Source organism: Dinoponera quadriceps, unplaced genomic scaffold (genome assembly GCF_001313825.1).
Source record: "Dinoponera quadriceps isolate SergipeBrazil2010 unplaced genomic scaffold, ASM131382v1 scaffold781, whole genome shotgun sequence".
In the NCBI taxonomy this organism is placed as follows: Eukaryota; Metazoa; Arthropoda; class Insecta; order Hymenoptera; family Formicidae; genus Dinoponera; species Dinoponera quadriceps.
Genome location: NW_014555039.1, coordinates 486938 through 509456, shown reverse-complemented (window position 1 = coordinate 509456; position 22519 = coordinate 486938). Strand labels below are relative to the sequence as shown.

At 45.6% G+C, this 22519-nt stretch overlaps 2 protein-coding genes across 2 annotated transcripts; one reads left to right on the top strand and one right to left on the bottom strand.

The window, feature by feature from the left end:
- The first annotated feature begins 613 nt into the window (after positions 1-613).
- LOC106742827 (S-adenosylmethionine decarboxylase proenzyme) lies at positions 614-16454 on the top strand. Its single transcript, XM_014616124.1, has 6 exons — positions 614-1133; positions 5890-5976; positions 11850-11976; positions 14064-14166; positions 14588-14874; positions 16137-16454. Exons 1-6 carry the CDS (start codon positions 1006-1008, stop codon positions 16437-16439), a joined length of 1035 nt encoding a protein of 344 aa, XP_014471610.1. The 5' UTR covers positions 614-1005; the 3' UTR covers positions 16440-16454.
- Positions 16455-18192: 1738 nt separating this feature from the next.
- LOC106742830 (transmembrane inner ear expressed protein) lies at positions 18193-22514 on the bottom strand. Its single transcript, XM_014616126.1, has 2 exons — positions 21816-22514; positions 18193-21711 (listed from the first exon to the last, which is right to left on the bottom strand). The coding sequence occupies exons 1-2, from the start codon at positions 22159-22161 to the stop codon at positions 21533-21535; spliced, it is 525 nt and encodes a 174-aa protein (XP_014471612.1). The 5' UTR covers positions 22162-22514; the 3' UTR covers positions 18193-21532.
- Positions 22515-22519: the final 5 nt, after the last annotated feature.

The window sequence follows — 22519 nt, the reverse complement described above, 5'->3', positions numbered from 1 at the left end:
TCGTCGCTCGAAGAACAAATTTCTCCCGGGTTACTAGGCGCGAAGCATTGCGTGAAATTGCCACACGTTGCGCGTCGGCAACTCACCCCTTATCGGCGATTGGAACAGGATTGGTTCCGCCCGCCGCCGTGGGCGACGCCACTCTGCAGACGCGCGAGCGAAAGAAGGCGAGGAAGGCGGCGGTTTTCCGGGTGGAAGAGGACGAATTCTACGTGCGTTCCGCGAGAGCAGTGTCAACGGAGGGCCGACGGTCCGATCCTTGACGGCGCAGGCATGCGACGGGAGAACGCCCCGGAAGGTATCGTCGCGCGTATTCGGCCGAAATGGCGGAGGGGAAAAGCGCGAAAAATCCGCACGATCGTCCGGACTACGTACGCACCTGCCGGCAGTCACGTGACAGGTCGGTGCCTGGCTGGGTGGGTGCGCGCGGGAGTACGTGCGTGCGAGGTGGCGGATCCCGGCCAATCGTCCTCGAGGGCGAGTGGAAGGAACCAATGGGATGCCGGGAAGCAAGGGCTGTCGGGCGGAGCGCCGGCGCGATATATAGGCGACGGCGCCGGCGCGGTATATAAGCGGCGGCGGCGGCGGCGCAGCGTGTCTGGCAGCACCGGCGGATCCGTCAGTCAATCCCAGTCAGCAGTGTGTGATCTGGTGTGGTCAGTGTGTCAGTCAGTGTACGAGCGCTCGGACGGCGGTGCTCGTCATCGGTGTCCCACCGGGAGTGTTCGATTATTACTGCTTCGTGTCACCGAAGACCCGCGATCCGGTTCGCGGCACACCAAGGGAGAGAGCGCGCGAGAAGGAGAGGAGATCCCGTGAGAGATCTCGGGCGAGCAAAAGTGAGAGAAGAAGCGAAGATACGTCGCGGGACGACGACGAGCATCGCGCCACCGCTGCGCCGGGGAAAACGGCGGAGCAGCAGCAGTAGCAGCGGCAACCGAGCGCGAGGTACTCTCTCCTCTCTCTCTGTCTGTGTGTCTCTCTCTCTCTATCTCTGTCCAGAGGATGGCGGACACGAGAGACAACTGCGCCGACAGCGTGCAGTTCTTCGAAGGAGTGGAGAAGCTTCTGGAGATCTGGTTCACCAGCTCCTCCAAGGACAGCCAGCGAGGCGATCTGCGGCAGATACCGCGGTAAGTTGCGCCGCCGGCGCGTTGCTCGTTCTATCTCTCTCTCTCTCTCTTGCGCGCGCGGCGACGATGACGACGATGACAGTCGACGCCGGCCAGAGGACGGACACCGACGAGACGCGCCGGCGTCGACCGTTGGAAGTCTCAGCCTCGGCGGCCTCATGTTGATCGTCGTCCCGGTCGATGTCGACGGCTGGCGTTTATGTACCTAGCGTGTGCACCCAGACGCGCTTGCTCGCTCGCTCGCTCGCGACGTACTCTTGACAATTTTCCAAGAATGAACGCTAAAGCGGCGCAGGGACCGTCGCCCACCACCTACGAAGCTCGCCAGGTGTCCACGCATTCAGGACGAGCAGCGTCGAACAAGCGGACGCAGCGGCCAGCGAGGCCGAACTTTCGTGACCTTGCCAGTTTCGCGCTCGACAATGTATCTCTGCGAGCGGTGCTGACGGGGGTGGCTAGGGTTCACGAGGACATCCTCGGCTCGAGGAGTCTCTGAAAGGAAGACGCGGAATCGACGACGTTCTTCTCTCCCGTCGAATTTCAACGAGGCGACTTAGCGCGCAGACGGCAGCTGCTCGGGATATCCCCCGACCGGATTCTCCCGTCGTCTGGTTTAACATTATCGAATTGATTTATAGTTCAACTCAGTCCGATGTGATGCAAAAATCGTATTTCCCTGTTTCACGGTTGATTAACGTTAAACTCGGATTTTGTAACTTTTAAATTTTAGCGCGGGATTGCACAACTATGAATAGAGATGCGTAATTTTCACATTATCGTCAGGTTGTCAGACGAGTCTAAGCCGCAAGTTGACCAGAAAATGATAGACCGTGGATCAGACGAAGGTCGCGGAGACGTAGTCGCGGACGCGCGCTCGACGATGTTCCGCGTGCGACCGCCGACACGTCGCATGTCACGTATATTATCGAGCGGCAAGTCGGCGCGGCAAGAGAAGATTGAGACGTCAGCAAGGGTGTCGCGATTTCGCGCGCGTACGTTGCGGGACCCTCGGCGAAGACCTCCGCCGATGCTTGTGTAGCGCAACGTTAAGGACCTTACCAGAATGGTTGACTCTTTTCTTCCTGTGCCCGGTTTTTCATTTTCCGCTTGCTACCCCGTGCTTTAAGTTTAACCTGACGATAATGTGGAAATTATGCTTTCCTACTCGTGGTTAATCATTAAACTCTAAGGATTACCATCACAGAAACATCAGTTTAACGATTAACCGTGGGTAGGAAAACAATGTTTGCATTGTCATCAGTTTGAGTCTAAACCATAAGTTAGTCGAAAAATGGAAATCCAGGTCTCAGACAATGTTTTATATTTCTAAACCTCTGGCTTGTAGTGTGCATTTTTTTTATCGATAAAAGTGCCTTAAACGTGTCTCCCCGGCTAATCAGGTGGCTTCTAAGTCACTTTTAGAAGCACTTTTATCAATAAGAGAGTTCGTTTGTCTTTAAGCAACGCACTGAATGACTTGAGTTTAAATTAAAAAGCCTGCTTGTGATCGATAACAAGCCATTGGTTAATAAAAAAAAAGCAAACAAGTTATAATTTAGATAAAGAGTAGGGCACGAGACAGATCGTCTTAAAATTGTAAGTCGACCATTCTGCTGAGGTCGTAAGACGGACGTTCCTCACAGGTGCAGCTCCTGCGGCCACTTTGCCAGCGATTGGGTCGTCCCCGTTGAAGGGAGTTGAAAGTCCAAAGCGTCCCGCGACATGTGCCGTTCGTGTTATCGCACTGTTACGAACCCGCAATAGCGAGAGTCATTCTTCGATATCGCGGCGAATTCCTTCGGACTTCTTCCCGGGGTCTTCTTCCCGCTGTTAGAAGTCTCTGCCCGCGATTTTTCAGAGCGCACGTCGGAAACGGCCGTAGGAACAGCCTGCCGATGGAAATTCGAAAGACCCGTTCTTCATGGAAACAATAAGAATTGGTTTCCACAGCTAAAAGCTAGCCATCCATGTGACACAACTGAAATTTTCAGTTATCAAACCTAATTTGTAGCTGTGGGAGATAATTTTTATAACTACTGTCGCACGCAGCTGTGACTATAGTCGTACGACTCTAGTCGGGAGAAAATTACTTTCCTTAATTAAAAAACTACGTCTGGCAATTTGATTTCAATTATATTATATGGGGTTGCTAGTTTTTAGATGTGGGAGCTAATTCTTTTTTCGCGTCTCCACCTTTTTCTTCATTCGTTTTTTTTTTTGCGTTAATGCTATATAATTCGAAAAGTTTAGAAAAAAGCTGGTTTTCGTCCCATTTTTTTGCGGATTATTTCGATTTCTTGTCTTCTTTATGGAAAAAAATAAACGTGGTAGGTTTTGACCGGGCACACGTAAATCTTCCTATTTTTTTCTACTTTTAGGACAGAAACTGAAAAGATCTGCGAGAAAGTTGGATAAAAGTTGATTATTTCCGAGCCTTTATTTTTCTAATACTGCATTTATCTAATGCTGCATAGAAACGTTGTTTCTTTTTCCTTCGACGCGTGATTGAATACCTTTTTTAATTCTAAAAGAAACGACTGCAAAGTACTTCAGTTGAAAAGAACAAACTAGGTCTTATAACTTTTCCTCACGGTCGAAAAATGAAAGTTGGAAATCCCAAATGTCTTCAAATTAGGAAATTTATATTTTTCACGAGTTAACACTAGAAAAGAAGATTTCTAACTGAACTCCCAAGGGACCATGAATATTCGCTAGCGTGAAAAATGTCAAATTTTCTAACTTGGAAACACTTAAAATAGAGAATAATTAAAAGATTCCGTTCGAAATCGATTCTGAATATGTCCATACGAAATTTCCTGTTCCGGTCAGAATTGTTCAGTTATTTCCTAGAAAATACAAGATGGAAATCTAAGGAATTAATAATTGAGCGATACCTAGTGGAAACCTTTCCTAACAAGGTCACCGATTGTATAATTTTTTCCTAAAGCGGTAGTGAAGAATGAAAGTTCTAAGTGTCTTTAAATTTGAAAATGTTCACTTTTCACGAGTTCACGTTACAGGAGAAAATTCATGTTCAACCACCAGGGAGTAACGAATCTTCCCTTCTAGCGTGAACTCGTGAAAAATACAAATTTTCCAATTTGAAAACATTCGGAATTTCCACCTTTCACATTTCAAATCTGGAGGAAAATTACACAATCGATACCGAGTTCCATGATAGGTGTCCTGGAACCTTCGCAGACGGCGTCTTTTCGCGCTCGATCGCGCGGTCGGCCAGCTCGATCTCGTCCAAAAATGTCATAACGTCACGAAGAACTTGGGCAGGAAAGGCGCGCGCGTTCGGGCCGCGAAAATATTTGGCAATAATTCGGACGAACCTTGTTCCGTCGTCCGCATGGCGTCAATTATGTAACTGGTGATTGATAGAGGCCGCGCGAGTTACGGCCGTTTACGCTCCGTCAGAATGTCGTTGAACCTCCTGGGTGTACGCCTCAGGTGGAGCCTGCGCTACCGCGAGTACTGTTTATTTCGGCATATCTCGGCGCGGCGAGAGGCAATAAATTTAGAGCGCCCGCCTGACCCGGGGGCGACTACACCCCGGATACGAGGCGCTCAAGGTCCGACATCGGGCCTACCTTTCGGACGCGCGCGAAATTTCAACTTGCCCGCTTAGTCACGTGAGTCAATCTGGAATGACAGATGTTTCGTGTCCTAAATTATTTATCAGATCGGTCAGGTCGACGATTTCGTCGAGGCGAAGATATCGAGAAAGGGCCTTCCGACGACCCGAGGAAGATTTAACGTCTCGGAGGCGGCCCGAGAACGTGACAAAACGGTCATTCGGCTGATTTATCATCGGCTTCATTTTGACGAGTTCTTTTGTTTCGTCAAGAATCGGAAAAATGGCCTCTGTCGGCGGTCTTAAAGAAACATCCGTCACGAACGGCAAACATTCGGTACCTCTTAAGGTGTTCCGGAAGATTGTTCGATGGTATTTTCATCTACTCTCGATTATCTATTTTTCCTTCATCATGGTAATTGCTAGCTCCTTTTCGGCTTGATTCTCGAGTCGGTGTTATTTTTGAGTTGCCGAGTTTCTCGATATCGAGATAACTGCGATATGATATAGTTCCGAGAAAACGGATTTTTCTCGTGGTGGACGTTTCTTTCGCTCCTCGAGTAAGGCTTCTAGCGCGAAAGCCCCGAGTCTTTCGCGCGAGAATTGGATGTCCTAGCAGAGACCTGAGTCCTTAATTAATAGCGCAGAAAGTGTAAAGAGTAGAGCCTTTTGTAAGAGCGTAGTAAAAAGTGCCGCAGCTGGAATCGCTCGCTTAATCGGATCTCTTGGATGAATTCTGTTTCAACCGGCTCGTGCGTGGACCTTTTCCACAGGGGCATCAAAGATTCAATTAAATTTTAATTCGATTTAACGGGATCTCACTTCTCTCTCTCTCTCTCACTCATTCATTCATTCATTCATTCATTCACTCACTCACTCACTCACTCACTCACTCTCACGAGTCGCTTTGTTGCACGAGATTGCCGCCGATTCGCGCGTAAAATCCGCTTCAGTTGTTCGCTCCTTCCTAATTTGCGACGAACTTCCGGACGAGATATCGCATATGCAACTTTCTGTAAAATGTTCACGGACGTTTTCCGCGTTTTCGTGCGACGAGATTTCAGAGAGAAACTTCGTCGCCCGTCCTGTCACGCGAATTCGCAGATCGGCTCCCGGCCGAACAATTTGCCCGGCGTGTGTCTGAACGCTACTGACTGAATTTCCGTTGTTTTTCAGGCAAAAGTGGGAAGCGTTGCTGAAGATTGTTCGTTGCGAGATCATTAGCTTCTGTCGCAGTGAACAAGTAGACGCCTACGTTCTCAGGTAAGTCTCCGTCCGTCTTCGTTAATTGTGTATAGCTGACCGTGTTGGAAGAAACGCTTTTGTTGATTTAACAGATAATTGATCGTCGATTTAACAACAAGATATAACCGCGACAAATGGTTTGCAGATGTGGGACAACAAAATGACCCCGTAGTGCAAATAATTTGTACCTTTAATTCGTTGCTTTAACAAATACTTCTCTGCATTGGCTCGGTGGTGGTTTGTTTGATATAACAAATGGTGGTGGTTTGTTTGAAATAACAAATGATGATGCGCGATTAGCAACAGTAACATTTTCGGTAACTGTTTCCCTACAGATCTTTAATTAACAAAAAAGTTTTTTGATAAATTTAACGTGTGTGTGTGTGTGTGTGTGTGTGTGTGTGTGTGTGTGTGTGTGTGTGTGTGTGATAGACGTTAGAAGCAAAATTTTTAGGTGATCACCAGCAAATTACAATCAAATTACAATCAAATATATATATATATATTTGATTGTAATTTTTCTAAGAAGCCTTTTGTTATATAGTTGAAAAAATATATAGTTTGTTCTGGCGACTGATTTTTCTCAGTGTGGACTGACTCACACCCGCTCGAGCAGCGTCGAATTTTGCGTCGTTGTTACTCGAGGGTCGAAGAGATTACGATCGTTTAACCCTAATATACATAGCGTGAGTTTACTAAACTTGGCCAAGTATATACTTTCATACTTAGGTAAATTCTCTTCTCCCTCCCTTCTCTGGCCTGCTCTTTTTCTTGCATTTTCCTTGAATATCAATTCTTATACGAAGAAATATAGTTTGCTAGTATATAATAAATTTCATGCTACCACAGCGAAATCTGTCACACGGAGAAGAAAATTTTGCTAGAACAACAAATTGTTCGTTGATATAGTGACAGCAGAAAAAATTTGTTTGGACAATAGAAAGATTTGTTAAGAGTATTAATTGCTATTTGCTGGACATATGGAACAGCAAAACAACTTGGTTATGCCAACTAAATTTTATTGCTGTCGCAACGAATATTCAGTAGCAGCGATGATTTCTCCATAATTAGAAAAATTGGAAGTTTGTTAGGAGAAGAAATTTTCTACGTGTGAAAGTTGTCGCTCGTCGTCGATGCCTCCGATATGTTTCAACTTAACGCGGGAACGTCGTCATAATAGTCAGCAATTGAATTCACATCGAAAAATTACGCAAAAATTTACCTGCAGTAAATTCGTCCGCGTAAGTTCGGTATAAATTCATAGTTTTTGTGACGATTGACAAATTCGATCATTGTTCTTATTAATATTGCCTCTGGAAACCGGTTTAGTCTCCTACACCTGAACACCCAGATTCGCAAATAAGTACCCCGCTGATATTCATCTGCCGTCTTACTGATTTCCACTCAGACCATTGATTTACCGAATTTAGTAAAATTTGCGGTGGTGATTTTCGCAAACCCGCAAATTCGTCATTTGCTTTTCCTAGAGGCACTTGATATCGCTTCTTATGGCAGGCAACGGAGAAATATTCGTCGGGAAGACGGATTGTTGAGCTCGAAGTTTCAGGTGAGCGGGGAAACCTTTCCCGAGAGAAATTTTGGAAAGCCGGATTCCCGGCAGGCTTCAATTTGTCACGCCATTCACTACGAGGACTTAGAAAAATGACTTGCGACGACGCGCGGGAATCTGACGAATGGTGTCTTCGCGTACTGCTCGTGGCCGAAGGACACGGCGGTTTCGGGATCCGTTCCGAAGAGTCGGCGAGGGAGGAAGAGGAGGAGAAGGAGGAAGCGAACGCCGCGGCGAAACAACGGCGCAATTTTTCGCGCGGCGCGGGGATATTCCGGGAGAGAAAGAGAGAGAGAGGAAGCAGCGGCGACCGAGAGGCACTCACCCGTGTGCCGGTGGTTAATCGATATATCGAATTGTTTTGATGGAAGGTGCACCGTCCGGGCCGGCCCGGCCGGCCACGACGATGACGACTACGTGACGCGACGCAACGCTACGCGCTATGCCCCGGTTCCAGAATATTCGAGGGTGCGCGGCTCGACCCACTGCTGCTGATCCGCCCCTATAAATAAATATAGCCAAGGTGACACTTCGGCGCACGGTTCAACCCCTCGTCCGCCTCAAATCCACGAATGCGTCTCGCGAAATGTTGGATTCACCCGGCCGGGAAAACCCGGAAAGTATTATCCGTGGTTTTGCTGTTGGCGAGGGTCCTTATCCCTTCGTAGATTCTTCAGCTCCGTTGGATCAAGGTTTCCTCAGACCTGATCGCCGCAGACCTGGAAAACTGGGAAAAGTCAGGGAAAGATACAAAGAGTCTGAAATTTTGAACTTTGCTCATAATTTCCTTAAATGCTCTCTTCTTTTATAAAGAGTACTTTTTTTTAATACCATATCTAAAATTTGTAGTTAAATGCATTTGAGACTTGCGCACTTTGCAAGTCATTTCTTAAATGTTAAGCACGTGGAAAAACTTGAGCGGTAAGAAAAATTACAGTCGGTCAGTCCTCGAGGAGAAAAATCGATTGTGACTGATCGATTTTATTCCGCGTTTTTATTCATAATCGTCCTTTTCCGTCATAATTGCGTTCTTTTCCAATACTCATTTATTTTTTGTTAGCCTGAATTTGCATTCAGGATTACATTATGTCGTTAAATTTTAAAGGCTGGAATTTTTTTTTTAATAGTTGCGATTTGAAACTCGTCTCATGTGACATACTCATGTGACATACTCAAATTTCTAATTCAGAAGTAGATCTGAATTTTTCAGCTGAATCTCATGATGTATTTGACCTTATATTTTATAAGCGCTATTCGACTGAAAAACTAACTCTGAATTCAAATCTGAGTTTTAAGTAACAATTCTTAATATAGGTCTAAGTTAATATTACTTCTAATAATATAAACTATCATTTCTATAATTCTGCTTCTAAGCATTAAAATTTGAGGTCACATATTGGTCATGAGAAATTCTCTACTGTCGTCTGGAAAACACAACGAAGTTGGGGGAATTCAAAATTCATTTGAAATGTGGCAATCCTATTTTCTACTACGCTTGAGACACGTGCGTCCTCGAAAGGACGAAGGGCTCGTCGGCAAAACGAATTACGAGGGAGGAAAATTCGCACGATGAGGCCGGGTTGTCCTGGAATTTATACCTGGAACGGGATTTTGGGGATCGGGGAGAATCGGGGGATATCGGTGATACAACAAGCGTCAGCCTCGGCATCTTCGCCGGGGGAAAGAGAATTGCCGCGAATCCTCGTTTCTCCCCGTGAGTGAAACTGCGACTTCATTACGGGAGGACGTCGGGATAATCAATACTCGCGGAGATTTATAGATCTTCAAGGCATCCTTCGGCCTTCGTGAACTAAACCGACTAACCACGAGCGATCGATATCTTTTACGATGTAGACCGGTCTCTCTTCCTGGAACCTCGATGTTTGTTCGTCGTTGCATCCTCTCAGCGCGCATCGTCGTATGGGAAATAGCAGTCAGTTTAGCAAGCGGATATGTCATATGTGAATGCGTGTCGATAACTAAGAGAGACGTATCTGCTGCAGATCCGCTACTTGAACTTGAACCAACGATGGCTCTCACGGCTGAAATTGAAATTTGAGCCGCCTCCCCCGGAGATTCCTTTAATTTTAATTAATTTCTCTTCGGATGGGACTGGTGGAATTTTTGCTTGCTCAATGCCGCGTGTGACACAGTCACTGGTCGGCGTTATCGACTCTTTCGTCCATTTATCGTATTATATTTAGACAACCATGTGAGAGAGAAAGATATTTCTTCTCTCTCTACTTCTCATTATCGCTCGTTTGTCTCGCATCATCAAAGGTCACCGTCTATCCTTGATAACCTTCGACGGCGCTATAATGAGCTTTTACGGTGGTTTTACTTTCCGGCGGCTTTCACCGCCGAAGCTCAAGGAGAAACGCCAAAAAACGAAGAAGATTCACCGTTTCGGACCGCGTCGTCCGTGGGGGTCGTCTCGACGAATTTGGAAAAAATTCGGACGTCTCCAGACGAGACATCACGGAACGGTGATTGGAAGTTCACGACGAGAAACCAAAGGAAAGATGTCGGTGAACGATTGGATGAAACTCCGGCCGCGAGTTCTTAATATAGCTAATGAATGAGTATAATTAATTCTGTGAATGGGCTTATCGGGACGACGATGATGCGTTGTTGATGTAACGTCGTTGCCCGCACGTCAGCGTTTCTTCTTCTCGTTTTCGCGGAAAGTGCGAATATTTGTGTTCGGGCGGCTTGTCTTTATACACGAGTCTGCCTAATAGCGAACTGCCATAGCTCCGGAAATAGCCGGCAACGGTAGCCAAGTAGATATCTTTTAATAACCTTCATTCTTCGCCGATCTTCGAGTACTTCGTACCTTCCGGGAGTACCCGCGGAATCCGGAATCTTCGCGATTGACGAACACCTCTCTAGGTGGTGGTCCGCTTCGTGCTTCGTCAGGGTTCAGATTATCTGTCGCCCATCCTTATGTACAATTGTGGCGGGCACCGATAGTATCTGAAAATATTTGAGTAAACGGAGCCGTTAATGGATCGAAGGAATGTGAAGATTAGTTTAAGGATGCACGATGAGATCTCCGGAATGTAACAATGTTGTTTTCTTCCGATAGTTTGCGGTACTCTCGATTGAAGAATTTCCTCTTTTCTTCGAGCTATTTTTAGAAAGGTCTTGAATTATCTCTCTCAACAGTGCCCGATTATACAGTTCATCAAGATTAACTTCCTGCCACTTTGGAGTCTTCAGAATGCGGCAATGTCGATTGTTCTCACAAGTCGCGGTACATTTGATCGAATCCGTTCTTCTTAAAAAGTTCTTGAACTTATCTTGCATTCGACAGTGAACGATTACTCGGTTTATCAAACTTATCTTCCTACTATTCAAATCCTCGGGAACTGGAGTGCTATCTTTCTCTAATGGTGTATGTACCATTTCTTATCTTGAAAGTAAGAAAAGTAACAACCTCTGAAATATTTTGTTTGATAAGCTGAAAATTACAAAGTAGAGAATAACACAAATTCTGACGACCGGTTATTGGTCGGTACTAAGAATTTTCACCGTTTTAATCTATGCCACGTGTGCTTCTCATGACCTCCAACGAGCGAGTTTTACTCACAGTCAACGTTGGAATCTAAAGTGACGATACAAAGTGGTCATTAACCTCTATAATTGAACTACGAGGTTCATTTCCCTAAAAAACCGTGTTCCAAGTAAATTTGCCGATTCGAATTCATGAAAACGTCTTTAGGATTTTACCTCAAGCAGGAGCCAGAAACATGCGTTCGAGTCCGCAACGATTGTCGATCGATAGAAATTGCTCTTAAAACTGCGTGACACTTCTTTTTTTAACTGCACTTTTGACAAACACGGTGAACACGAGAGAAAAGAAGATGAGAAAATGTTATATATTCTTGAGCTTTTGTTCAGACTTCGACGAAACTGTCCTTTGAATGCGATATTTTCAATATTTTCCCATCGATTCGGGATTAACATTTGGTGAATGATTCAACGCATCAAAGAGTATAGAAAAACACGCACGAAGAAGGTTCCATCAATTAGACGAAAATTGGCTTATTTTACTCGTCGTCTTTTAATTACCAGACCTAGCAATGGAAGTTGGAAAAAACCAAGGACGCAAAGGGACAAACGAGATGAGCGAAATTAATTAAATTTCAGTTGTATCATTCGAATAGTCGAATTTTCACCCCCTCGGGAGTTAACTTTTAACTGTCGAGAGCTGATTCTTTCTCCTCCCATAATTACATCTCGCGCATTATTAACGTAATGCTCCGTGCGAATCGCGGGGACGGCGCTTAATCGTTCACCACGTTCATTTCGTCCGCAGCGAGAGCAGCATGTTCGTGTCGCAGCGCAGGTTTATACTGAAGACATGCGGCACCACCACACCCCTACAGTGTCTGCAGCCGTTGCTAAAGCTCATCAAGGAGTATACCGGTTGCGACGAAGTCGAGGTAAGGTAACGTCGGCTGAGGATGAACAGGAGACGAAGAGGAGGAAGCATGGCCAAGCGCGCAGAGAGCACTTGCTCGGTGAATTTCTCGCGAAATCCTCCATCAAAGCGACAGTGGGGAAACACCGCCGATACTTCGCGAAAGCTTCACTCGAGTGGATCCCGACTCCGCACGAGCGAATGTTTCAATCGATTAGAGCGAAATTGTTCCTCTGAACAGCAGCGGAACACATATTCGGAGTTTCATCCTCCAATTCCGAGTGACAATATTCACTCGGCGGCTCTCCGAGCGAAGAATTCACTCTGTTCTCGGAGTCGCTCGAGAAATCGAGTGATTCTTCGCCCGGTGATCTTCCACTGTTCCACCTTGATCGAGATTTCGCCGCGAGAAATTCACGGGAGCACGCGACGACCTTTTCGAGAGAGATCCCCGGCACCTCCCGAGCGGGCGAAGCGTACAGTTTAGGAGTGCTTAGCTATATAACTTGACCTAGTGCATGGATAAGAAACGCGACTATATACACACGCGGGGAGCGTGTGTGTGTGTGTGTGTCTCTCTCTCCGCCACGTGAGACGCGTCTCTGCCTTCTGGTTTATTGATCTCGGCTATCTCGCGGGATATAATACCCCCCGTGTACGCGCGCGGTGTTCTCTTGCCCGAAATGCGTTTCCGCGACCGCGACGATTCTCTGCGACAAATCTCGACTGAGGCAGCCGGACCCGCCGATCGAGCGCGCGGAGTCTCCGCACGAGGATCTCTCGCCTGCCTTTATAAAATCCAACGCGCTTCTTCTTTTTTTTCCTCTTCCTCCCGGTTATCAATCGACGAGTTTATTTTCGGGCCGTCCTAGATTGATTCCGTCAAAAATGAAGATCGTATTGAGGGCCCCGCTCGTGTCCGCTGTTTTAAAATTACGTGCGATTTCCGAGGACACGGGATTGCGGGGAAGGCTTCTCTTTTTCGAGGATACGGACGGCTCGAGTTACAACTCGGTAAGCCGAACTCTTGGATCGATCGATAAGACGTCGAGCGAAAGAGGCAGGCTCACGAGTGATTATCAATTGGCCATAGTTATGCAAGAGAGATCCGTCCGACTCACATGAAGCACGTTTCGAGAAGAATGAAGATGAAAATTCGAAACGTGATTTAAAAAAGTATAAATAGCACGGAGCTTCTTTACAATCGTTCAAGAAATCAAGCATGGTCCGTTTTTATTTTTTTAAGGGTCACCCGTTTATTCATTTCTTCCTGCAAGCAAAATGGGTGAAAATACGCAACTAGTAAAAAATGGCACAACTGGTAGAAAGTAAAAATTGTTTTTTAATTAATTTTAGACGCCTGTGTAAGCCTTGGATCTTCTTATTTTATGTGGGAAGAATAAAGTACCCGTTGATAATAAAGTCTCAAAAGAATAAGAAAATTAAATTTTGCGGATTGGATCTTTCTTTCGCAACCATCGGCAATTGATACGAGTGCTAATAATTATTTGTAAGTAGCGATAAGTTATAGCATGATTATCACTGTTCATTAATGATACCGCACTCGGCGCCGTTACCGATGCCATCCAGTTCCGACTCAGGCGTTTCCGAATCGAGGGTATCGCGCGTCAAGGCATTCGTGTGAATTACAATTGTAATTGTTAATTAAAGAATTCGAGATTTGTTTTTTGTGTTGCGATGAACTGAATAGCGTTGAAAACAGATCGTTTATCAGTTAACCTTAGCACGTTCTTAGTGCTCTGCATGTGAAGCGTTGCTGACAAATCGTCGAGCCCTGAGTCACAAGTATGAGAGAGAGAGAAAGAGATAAACACGATTTTTACATTCGATCCGAAAGCGCTGAGATCGCAGATTTGAAAAACTACGCGAATAAGTGTCGCGTGCTACAGAAGTGCTCGCTATCGAGTAGTTCGGCGAGCGAAGAAGTCTTATCCGGACCTGATAAGGGTCGTGTAGCTTCATTCTCGACGATAACGGTCGATCGTCGTTCTTTGTCTTTCGTACGTCCAAATAAAAATTCCGCTCGTTCGCGGAAACCCAAGCGGATAGCCGTTTAATCATAGTCATTATCATTCGCGCATGTTTCAGAACGTCTTTTACTCGCGAAAGAATTACAAGAGACCGGAGCTCCAGATCTCGCCGCACCAAACTTTCAATGAGGAAGTCACTCTACTACATTCCCTTTTCGGCGGTAATTATCTCACGTCTTTACGTCTCTTCTCGTCAATTACTTTCAGTCGCTCGACGAGAAAAAAGTAAAATAGTAAAGATAACTTGCGGAAAAGTCGGACGATCAGCTCTTTATTTATTTATTTATTTATAGTACGAACGGGAAAATTTTTCTTTTCTTACAGAAGCAAAAGAAAATGTTAAGGACAAATAGAAAAGAGGAAAAAATAAAAAAACAACGAACTTCATTTAAACCAGCCATATAGTGTCCGATAATACGAAATAAAGAAAAGCGGATATTTTTTAAGGCAGCTAGCAGGGACGTTAAACTCAAAAAGTGCTAAAATATTGAGATCTATTGAATCTATCTAGAGATTGGCATTAATTAAATTGTGCGAAAATAACTTGCGAGTCTCGTGACGCGGCCTCACTTCGTATTGCAGGCGGCGATGCTTACTGCTTGGGCTCAAACCCGGATGAGGAGTGCTGGTATCTATACGCCTTATTCAAGGACAAGGCTCTGCAGGACCCGCCGGAGCCGGATCAGACTTTGGAGATACTCATGACGCATTTGGATCCGGAAATAATGTCGATCTTCACCAAAGACATCTGCTCGTCCGCCGACGAGGCGACGGTGAAGTCAGGCATCAATAATTTGATCCCCGACATGATTATAGATGACTTCCTGTTCGAACCTTGTGGATACTCCATGAACGGAGTGTCGAAGAATGTGAGTCGAGCTTCTTTTTTCGATTCATCTTCATGGTTGCCACAGACTGGGAAAAAGCGAGAAAAGTCATGGAAATTTAAATTGGTCAGGGAAAACCCGGAAAAGTCAAGGAAAGATAATATGAAAAAATCTGGAATGTTGAACTTTCCTCACAATTAATAAATAAATCCTTAAATCATCTTATACTAAAGAGAGTACTTATAATCTCTTTTAATATTATATCTAACATTTATAGTCAAGCGTTCAAGATTCACGCATATTATAAATTATTTCTCTCGTGTTAAGGCCGCGGTATATAGAAAAATTTAACCCCTTGCCGTACTTTGACGAATCTGACTCGTGATGAGAATTTTGGGCCAAACCTGAATATCACAAGTCAGGCTCGTGGTCTAATTTCATGTCAAACGTGAATATCACGAGTTTGACTCGTAATTGACATTTCGAACCAAACATAAATATCACGAGTCGAATTCGTGGTCTTAATCTCGGGCCAAGTATGAATGTCTCGAATGGGTTCTTTTGTCCTAATCCTTTTCCGACCCATCGAGCGCATCGCTTGGGCCCGGATTCTTCCGAGTTAAGTGGTATGGCGAGGGGTTAAGCAGTAAGAAAAGTGACCAAATAGTCGATTATTCCTTGACCGTAAGGAGAAGAGTCGAATTTGATTGAGCAATTTTATCCAGCGTTTTGATTCAGTTTCCTGTCATAATTGCATTCTTTGTCCAATATTCATTTTTTGGCCTGAATTTAGGATATGTTATTTCTAAGGCCTATATTTTTTTAATAATTGCCATTTGAAACTCATCTCATGTGAGATACTGAGACTTTTAATTCAAAATTAAATCTGAATTTTTCAGTTTAATTTATGATATATTCGATATGATATATTCGACTTTATATTTGTATGCGCTATTCAACTGAAAAACTCGCATCTATCTCTGAATATCCTGAATTCAAATCTAAATATCTCATTTGAGACAAGTTTTAAGTAACAATTATTAATACGGGCCTAAGTTTTTGCGTTACTTCTAATAACATCTTTCTTGCAATCTCTGCTTCCAAACGTTAAAATTAAAAACTTAAGATTATACATTGGTCATTGGAAAGTTCAGCATAGTCCCCTGGGAAACATGGGAAAGATCGGATAGAATTTCAAAACTCCTCTTCTGCGGCAACCCCGGGTTCTTCTTTCTGATCGATTGTATCCGACGACGACGATTAATCGTGCCCGTCTTCTCGGCCGGCCGCGCTCTCCTTTTCAGGGCAAGTACATGACGATTCACATCACGCCGGAGCCGGAGTTTTCCTATGTGTCCTTCGAGAGCAACGTCGCAGAGGCGTCATACGACGAGATAATCAAACGGGTGCTCGATACATTCAATCCAGGCAAGTTCCTTGTCACGATCTTCGCCAACAAGGAGTCCGCGGCCGCTAATTGTCCGCACGATCTCAAGAATTCCGATTTTCTGAACCGCACCGGCGAATGGCTGCGCACCGACGTGCAGTACTGTCACTTCAAAAAATACGATTTGACTTGCGCTTTTTACTCGCGCCGGCATAGCTGAGGGTTCAAGAACGCTTCATTCGTCCCGGCTGGGGCCTATGAAGCGCAATTGACCGCCGGTCGTCTCGGCCTTCCTCATAAGAATCGCCGTTGCGCCGGCACGACGATAACAACAACGAGGACGGCGACGGCGACCCTAAAAAGCGGAGAGAAGAAGCATTTCCCCCCGACATCATCACCGACCTCTCAGACATCTCGCAACGCCGACGCGACGCGCTCGGCGTCGTCGCCGCAGCTGACGACAACGACGACGAAGACGCCGAGGTCCAAGGTGTATCGCAAGGCGTCCCTCAAGAGCCCGCTCACGTGCGAGGTGAACGGCGACGGCGACATATCCGAGAAGAACGGTGTCGTGCGATACGTGAGCACCGAGAAGAAGCAGAAGAGGCGAAGCGGCGGCGGCAGCCCCGAGAAAGAGAGCGACAAGTGGAATCCCGAGGACGTTCGCATCACGTGCAACCCTCTGTCGACACCTTATCCGTACTCGACGCCGGCGACGACCACCACCACAACGGCGACCACCACGACTACCACGACCACGACCACGGTGGAGAGTGACGAGGAGCCGAAGGGCCGCAGCTGCGGCAGCTTCTTGCCGATACTCGCGCTCATCCCGCAGTCGGTCATCAGTTTCCAGTATCTCAGCCCGAAGATGAAATTCTCCTGGTGGCGGAACAAGATCTCGTGAAGGCACGCGTAGGCGCCATCGACGCCGCCGCCGCCGCAGTCGCCGCATCGCGACGTTACCCCGAGCTAAGATACCTCTCTCTTAAGTCTGCGGCGCACCCCTCCCTTGCGTTTCTCGCGTTGGATTTGAGCGCGCGCCCGGCTTACTCTTATTCGATCATTTATTTATTACTAGAATCTCTCTGGCAATAAATATATAGTAGACTCGCGCGCGCGACTGATGACACAAACGACGACTAAACGGTAGGCCGCATGTTGCAATTAGAATGATTGCAGACGCCAGAAACCGCGCCATCGGTGTGCCGTGGGTTTTACCTCGTAGCGAACTCGTTTTCTCTCTCTCCTTCTCCGTTTCCAGCTCCTTTGATCCGCTCCTGCCTGTCTGCAAATCTCCTTTTATCTATCCGTTTAACCCACTTCCGGCCGGTCTTCGTCAATTAGAGGAATCCATCGTTAGATCTCGTAGTTATTCGTTATTGACGCGTGCTTAAACGTGTGTTTAAACAATGCAGAAGTCGGTAAACTCTAATAAAACTAGCATTCCTCGAGATCGCGACACGTCGTTGACGCGATGACCTACCGATGTCCCGACGCGGACGCCAGTTGACGTACAGTTTTTGGTGTTTCCGAGATTTCTACAGTGAAATTAAGATCGAGCGATTACGACCCGAGCCGCCGGGGCGGGCAGTCTTTCTACGAAGGAGAATCACTTGCAGACTCTTTTGTAACGATCTCTCTCTCTAGTTGTCGACTCGCGGGAGAAGCGTGATGACGATCGTCGTATGTCTGTCACGCCGACGTTGTCACGCGTCGTCGGATCCTCTAGTCGATCGAAATCCCTCTCCCTCCGATACTCTCGATACTCGCCTTTTTATTCTGGCGCGCGCAAGGTAGATCTCTTCTCCTGTTTTTCCGAACCCGCTCGGGGAGAACATCGTGTTTTAGTTCCCGTGGTCCTGTGATGTTTTAGGGATTACCCGCTGAATGTTCCACGATCCAGGAGAGATGTGTTTCAGATCACGTGAAACGCCCGTGAAGTCCCGGTTCGGATTTTTTTTTTTTTTTCAATTGATTTTCTATCGTTGGAGGCGGGTAGGGCACGAGAGGACGACAGATATTCTTCCAGGTCGGAGACAAAATCGATGCTAGTGATTACTGTTAGAGGGATTACTTAAGAAGCGGATCGGGGCTTCTTGGGCACCCTGTGTCATTTAATAGTCGCTTAAACGATCCATCGGACTCACTGAGTTTCCGTATCTTCGCTCGTTTCCGTTATCACAGACCTCAGAAAAAAAAGGATACTTGAAGACCCTAGAATCTAAGAGCGCAAAAATTCCGTAACACCCAAGAAACCTAAAGATCGTAGAGTGTAAGGATCCACAGTTCCTAGAATCTAAGGATCCGCAGATCCTAAAAACCTATAACAATCCAAAGACCCTAGAATCTAAGTACGCAAAGATCTTAGAACGTAAGGATTCAGAGATCTTAAAATTTAAGGACTTCAACATCGTAGAGCGTAAGGATCCAGGCTACTGTCACAGATAGCGCGATCCAACAATAATCGAAGCATTCGAAGATTCTAGAATGTAAGGATCCAAAGACATTGAAAGAAAAATCTATGCGTCTAACGAGCAGATATATAATCCCCCCCCCTCAATGAATTTTCCGAGTTGATTTCCCGTTAACAGAGGCGTGACAGAGCATTGTTTCGGATAGCCTTGATTTCTGATATCGTCATCGAGGAGGAGCACGCTCGGCGAAGTAACGATACATAAAATGTCGCGGAGAGAATAATTCGCACGATATTAAAATGAACGAGACGGAGAAGCCGCTCTGAGAGGTAACCTCGGTTACCTCGCTTCGCTAATCGAAGAGATTGTACAGGTATATATCTCGAGTATACCTCAAATAATTTTTCTCGCATAAATTCCCGTCGAGACGAAAGTTACGAGAGAAAGACTCGTCGGAAAGTTAAGATTACGTCACCCATGTTAGATTTTGTCATGCATCGTGATTAAAATTTCTTCATTAGAATCGTGCGCACACACGCGATACAAGAGCGATGATAGGTCAATCGTCCTTCGGATTATGACCGAGTAATGATTGAACAGTCACGTCGATGAACAACCCTCGATATGATGAGTCGACTAAGAGATGTCATGCGATTCGAACAATTATCAGCGCGCTCGAACGCCGTCGATAGGCGACGCCAAATTTTTTATGTATTTTTTATTGTTTGGTTCCTACTTTGTTTCTTAGTTAATAGTAGCCGCTATTATTTATGATAATACGAAGCAGTTGATAACGTACATATACACACTCGTTCCCACTCGCTCGAGTATAACTTTGCGACGACTGTCGCGCGCAGGGTTGAGATAATCAAATCAGTGTACGTTGCATGGATTGGTATTCCCGATGGATTCGCTTCTCGCTGCGATTCTCGGTCCGGACGCTCGCTCGCTCAATCAATCAATCGGCAATCGCAATTAGTCCCCCTCCCCCTTCTCTTCCCCTTTTTTTTTATTTACATGCCGAAGCGTACAACGGAGTGATACATTTTTTTTTAATGTTGCCATAATTATAAAGTTGTTTATAATTATGTTGCGGAATTAACAAGTTATCGTTTTCGTCGTATACAACGATTCCGCGCAGGATCCACCTCTTGTATGTTTTCCGGATAAAAAAATAAATCATTTTCATAAACACGCATCTTCCATTGCCTTTTATTTTGTCAAGCTTCCTCGTCTCCTGCATTTTATTTATTTATCAAAAGGAGATTGTCTCGTGATCGTCGCTCGCACGAACAAAAAACAAAATCGCCTTAAGATTCCTCCGAAATATCTTACTGCGACCATGTCAGTTAGGTGACTTCAGAACCGAGGAAATTGCGCGCAGTAAAATCGTCGTAGTTCGAGAAAAAAACAAAGCAGGTTCGCAAAGCGCGATAGTAAATGCACCATCGGTGCAGGAACTTCGACAGGAATTGCATATTCGCTCAGTACCCGGTGACACATCGACGTCTCTCGTTGCACGTCGCAATCCTTTCTCGATTTTTCGAGTATCGTTCTCTTTCCGTTACTTTTTTTTCACCTTATACTTTTGGTACGATTTTTTTTTTTTCATAATACACTTCGATTTCGTATCAACACCGCCGCATATTGTCACTGATTATTAAATTATTAAATCCAAATAGTTTCCGATGAATTCTATTGATTACAGATAAACAGATATGAACAATCGGTGTGCGGTAAAATAAGATAAGCAGTTAAACGAGAGAGTACAAATAATTAATCGATATAAAGGATTTAATCGATAGCAATCTCGACACGGTAGAAAAAAGTACACACACTATAAAACATAGACACACATACGATATGCAAACACACACACACACACACACATACACATACCGTGGGAGTGCTTTCTAAAGCATATTATCCGTTGCTATAGATCACTGTTGCATGCTAAAAGTAAATAAATTTGTGTAAAAATATATCTATGAAATAAAGATTATATTTAGTCAATGAAAGTGTCACACACAATTTATTAATGCCCGACGCTGACTCTCCCCTTCCGGAACTCACGCTCGGCTTTGCGCGCTTTTCGCGCTCTCCTCTCAACTTGTTTCTCGATCTCTCCCAAAGATCTTCCCAGAGATTCTACTTCTACCGAGTCGTTAGTAATAGCACCATCGATATACAAGTTTAATAACTAGGAAACCGAACATCTGGATTAGACGACTGTGTATTCGAAAGAACATACGATAGTGAAATAACGATATTGACAATAACGCGTCGCTTCACACGAAATCTCTGCACGTGGACGAAGTAAACTGCATTTAACGATAAATTCTCTGGTAGGAATAGATTTTCACATGGATCTGGGTATCTGTCTTAGGCTCCTACTGATACCGTTTGTTATACGTGACTCGAAGTAACTTGGGTGTTACCTTGGGTGACACTTCGGCTTGCCGGACAATAATTCTAAAATCGACGTTCATTTATAATCAGATCTTATATTTAAGATCGTCTCAAGTTCATCTTTAGATATTTTATTGGCTGTACGGAAAAAATTCAAGGATATTTTATAAAGAATATTTAATAGTCGTTATTTTTTTCAATTATTTTATATATTTTCGCTGAGAATATAAATCTTAAATTGATGCTCATTTTTTTCCGCGTACGAAGGGAACATTTGAAGATGAACTTAAAACGACCTTAAATAAGAGATCGGACTATAAATATAGAACTGAGTAAACAGATAATATTCATGAATTCCTGTAACCATTTTCTTCCCCGTTTCTCTTTCATCCTTCTTCTATATCGTCAGAAGGAAAGGTTGCCCCGTTTACACAAATAAACAAATAACGCGTGTGCACCCGTTATATCAAGAACGCGTGCCGATTATTCATATCATGACGCTCGACTTCACGGCGTGCTGGCGCTGACCGAGACGCGCACGCATGCCGTCGAAGACGGCGCTGAATCTGGATCGAAAGCAACGCTGAGCGGCCCGACAGTCCTGCGACACGTCCGCGCGCTCCTTCGCCACCGGGGCGTCGCCCTCATTTTGGATTCTGTCCAGAGCTGCGGTGTGAAAAGCGATGTTAGGCCCAAGGCCGCGGTCTACTACTTAGCCGCGCTGCCTCCTCGGAACTTCCTCTTCGTACGGACGTAGCGCGTCCCTTTACCTTTCTGTAAGTCCATCTCGTCCATCTCCGTGTTGCTGATCTTCGAGAGCTCACGCCGGAAGCTCCTGGTGATCCTCTTCCGAATGTAGTCCGCCTCGATCTCTTGCTTGGTGCGGGGCACGCGGAAGCGGATGCAGCAGCAGAGGCCGATCATGATGGACAACAGCACGGAGAGGACAATACCGGCAAGCTGCCAGACTCGAAAGCCCGAAAACGCCTCGTTTTCCAGCCACTGCTCCACCGCACCCTGCACCGCGCAGTCGTCCACCTTCGCAGAGATCTCGCTGGAGCACGGAGACGAAGTGCTCGTCGGTAGCGTCGCCGTCGTCATCGTCTGCTCCCCCATTCTCGGCCTCTCGAATCTTTGGAGATTGCCGAAGGTCCTGAGGAATCCGACTAGTTTTGGACTCCGATACAAACTATTCACGTGTGAAGCACGATCGTCTCGGTCACGGTTAACGAGTCTGCACAAACGTGCAAGTTGGATTAATTAATATATATATATTTTTTTTTACTTGAGTAACGGTATCGGTAAATATCAGTTGTCTCTCTCTCTCTCTCTCTCTCTCTCTCTCTCTCTCTCTTTCTCTCGGATCTCCTCGCGCGGTCGAATGCGTTGACGTATATATCCGCCCTGAGAGAACGCCGCTGAACTAAGAGAAAAATTCATGCCGGTGGAATGGGTGTGGTTGCGTTAATTGAAC

Excerpts from the sequence above, each read along its gene's own strand:
- LOC106742827 (XM_014616124.1), top strand. The coding sequence starts at position 1,006 with ATGGCGGACACGAGAGACAACTGCGCCGACAGCGTGCAGTTCTTCGAA. Across the intron at positions 14,167-14,587 it reads ACTACATTCCCTTTTCGGCG|GCGGCGATGCTTACTGCTTG; the intron begins GTAATTATCTCA and ends TTCGTATTGCAG. Across the intron at positions 14,875-16,136 it reads TGAACGGAGTGTCGAAGAAT|GGCAAGTACATGACGATTCA; the intron begins GTGAGTCGAGCT and ends TCTCCTTTTCAG.
- LOC106742830 (XM_014616126.1), bottom strand. The coding sequence starts at position 22,161 with ATGGGGGAGCAGACGATGACGACGGCGACGCTACCGACGAGCACTTCG. Across the intron at positions 21,712-21,815 it reads CGAGATGGACTTACAGAAAG|CTCTGGACAGAATCCAAAAT; the intron begins GTAAAGGGACGC and ends TTCACACCGCAG.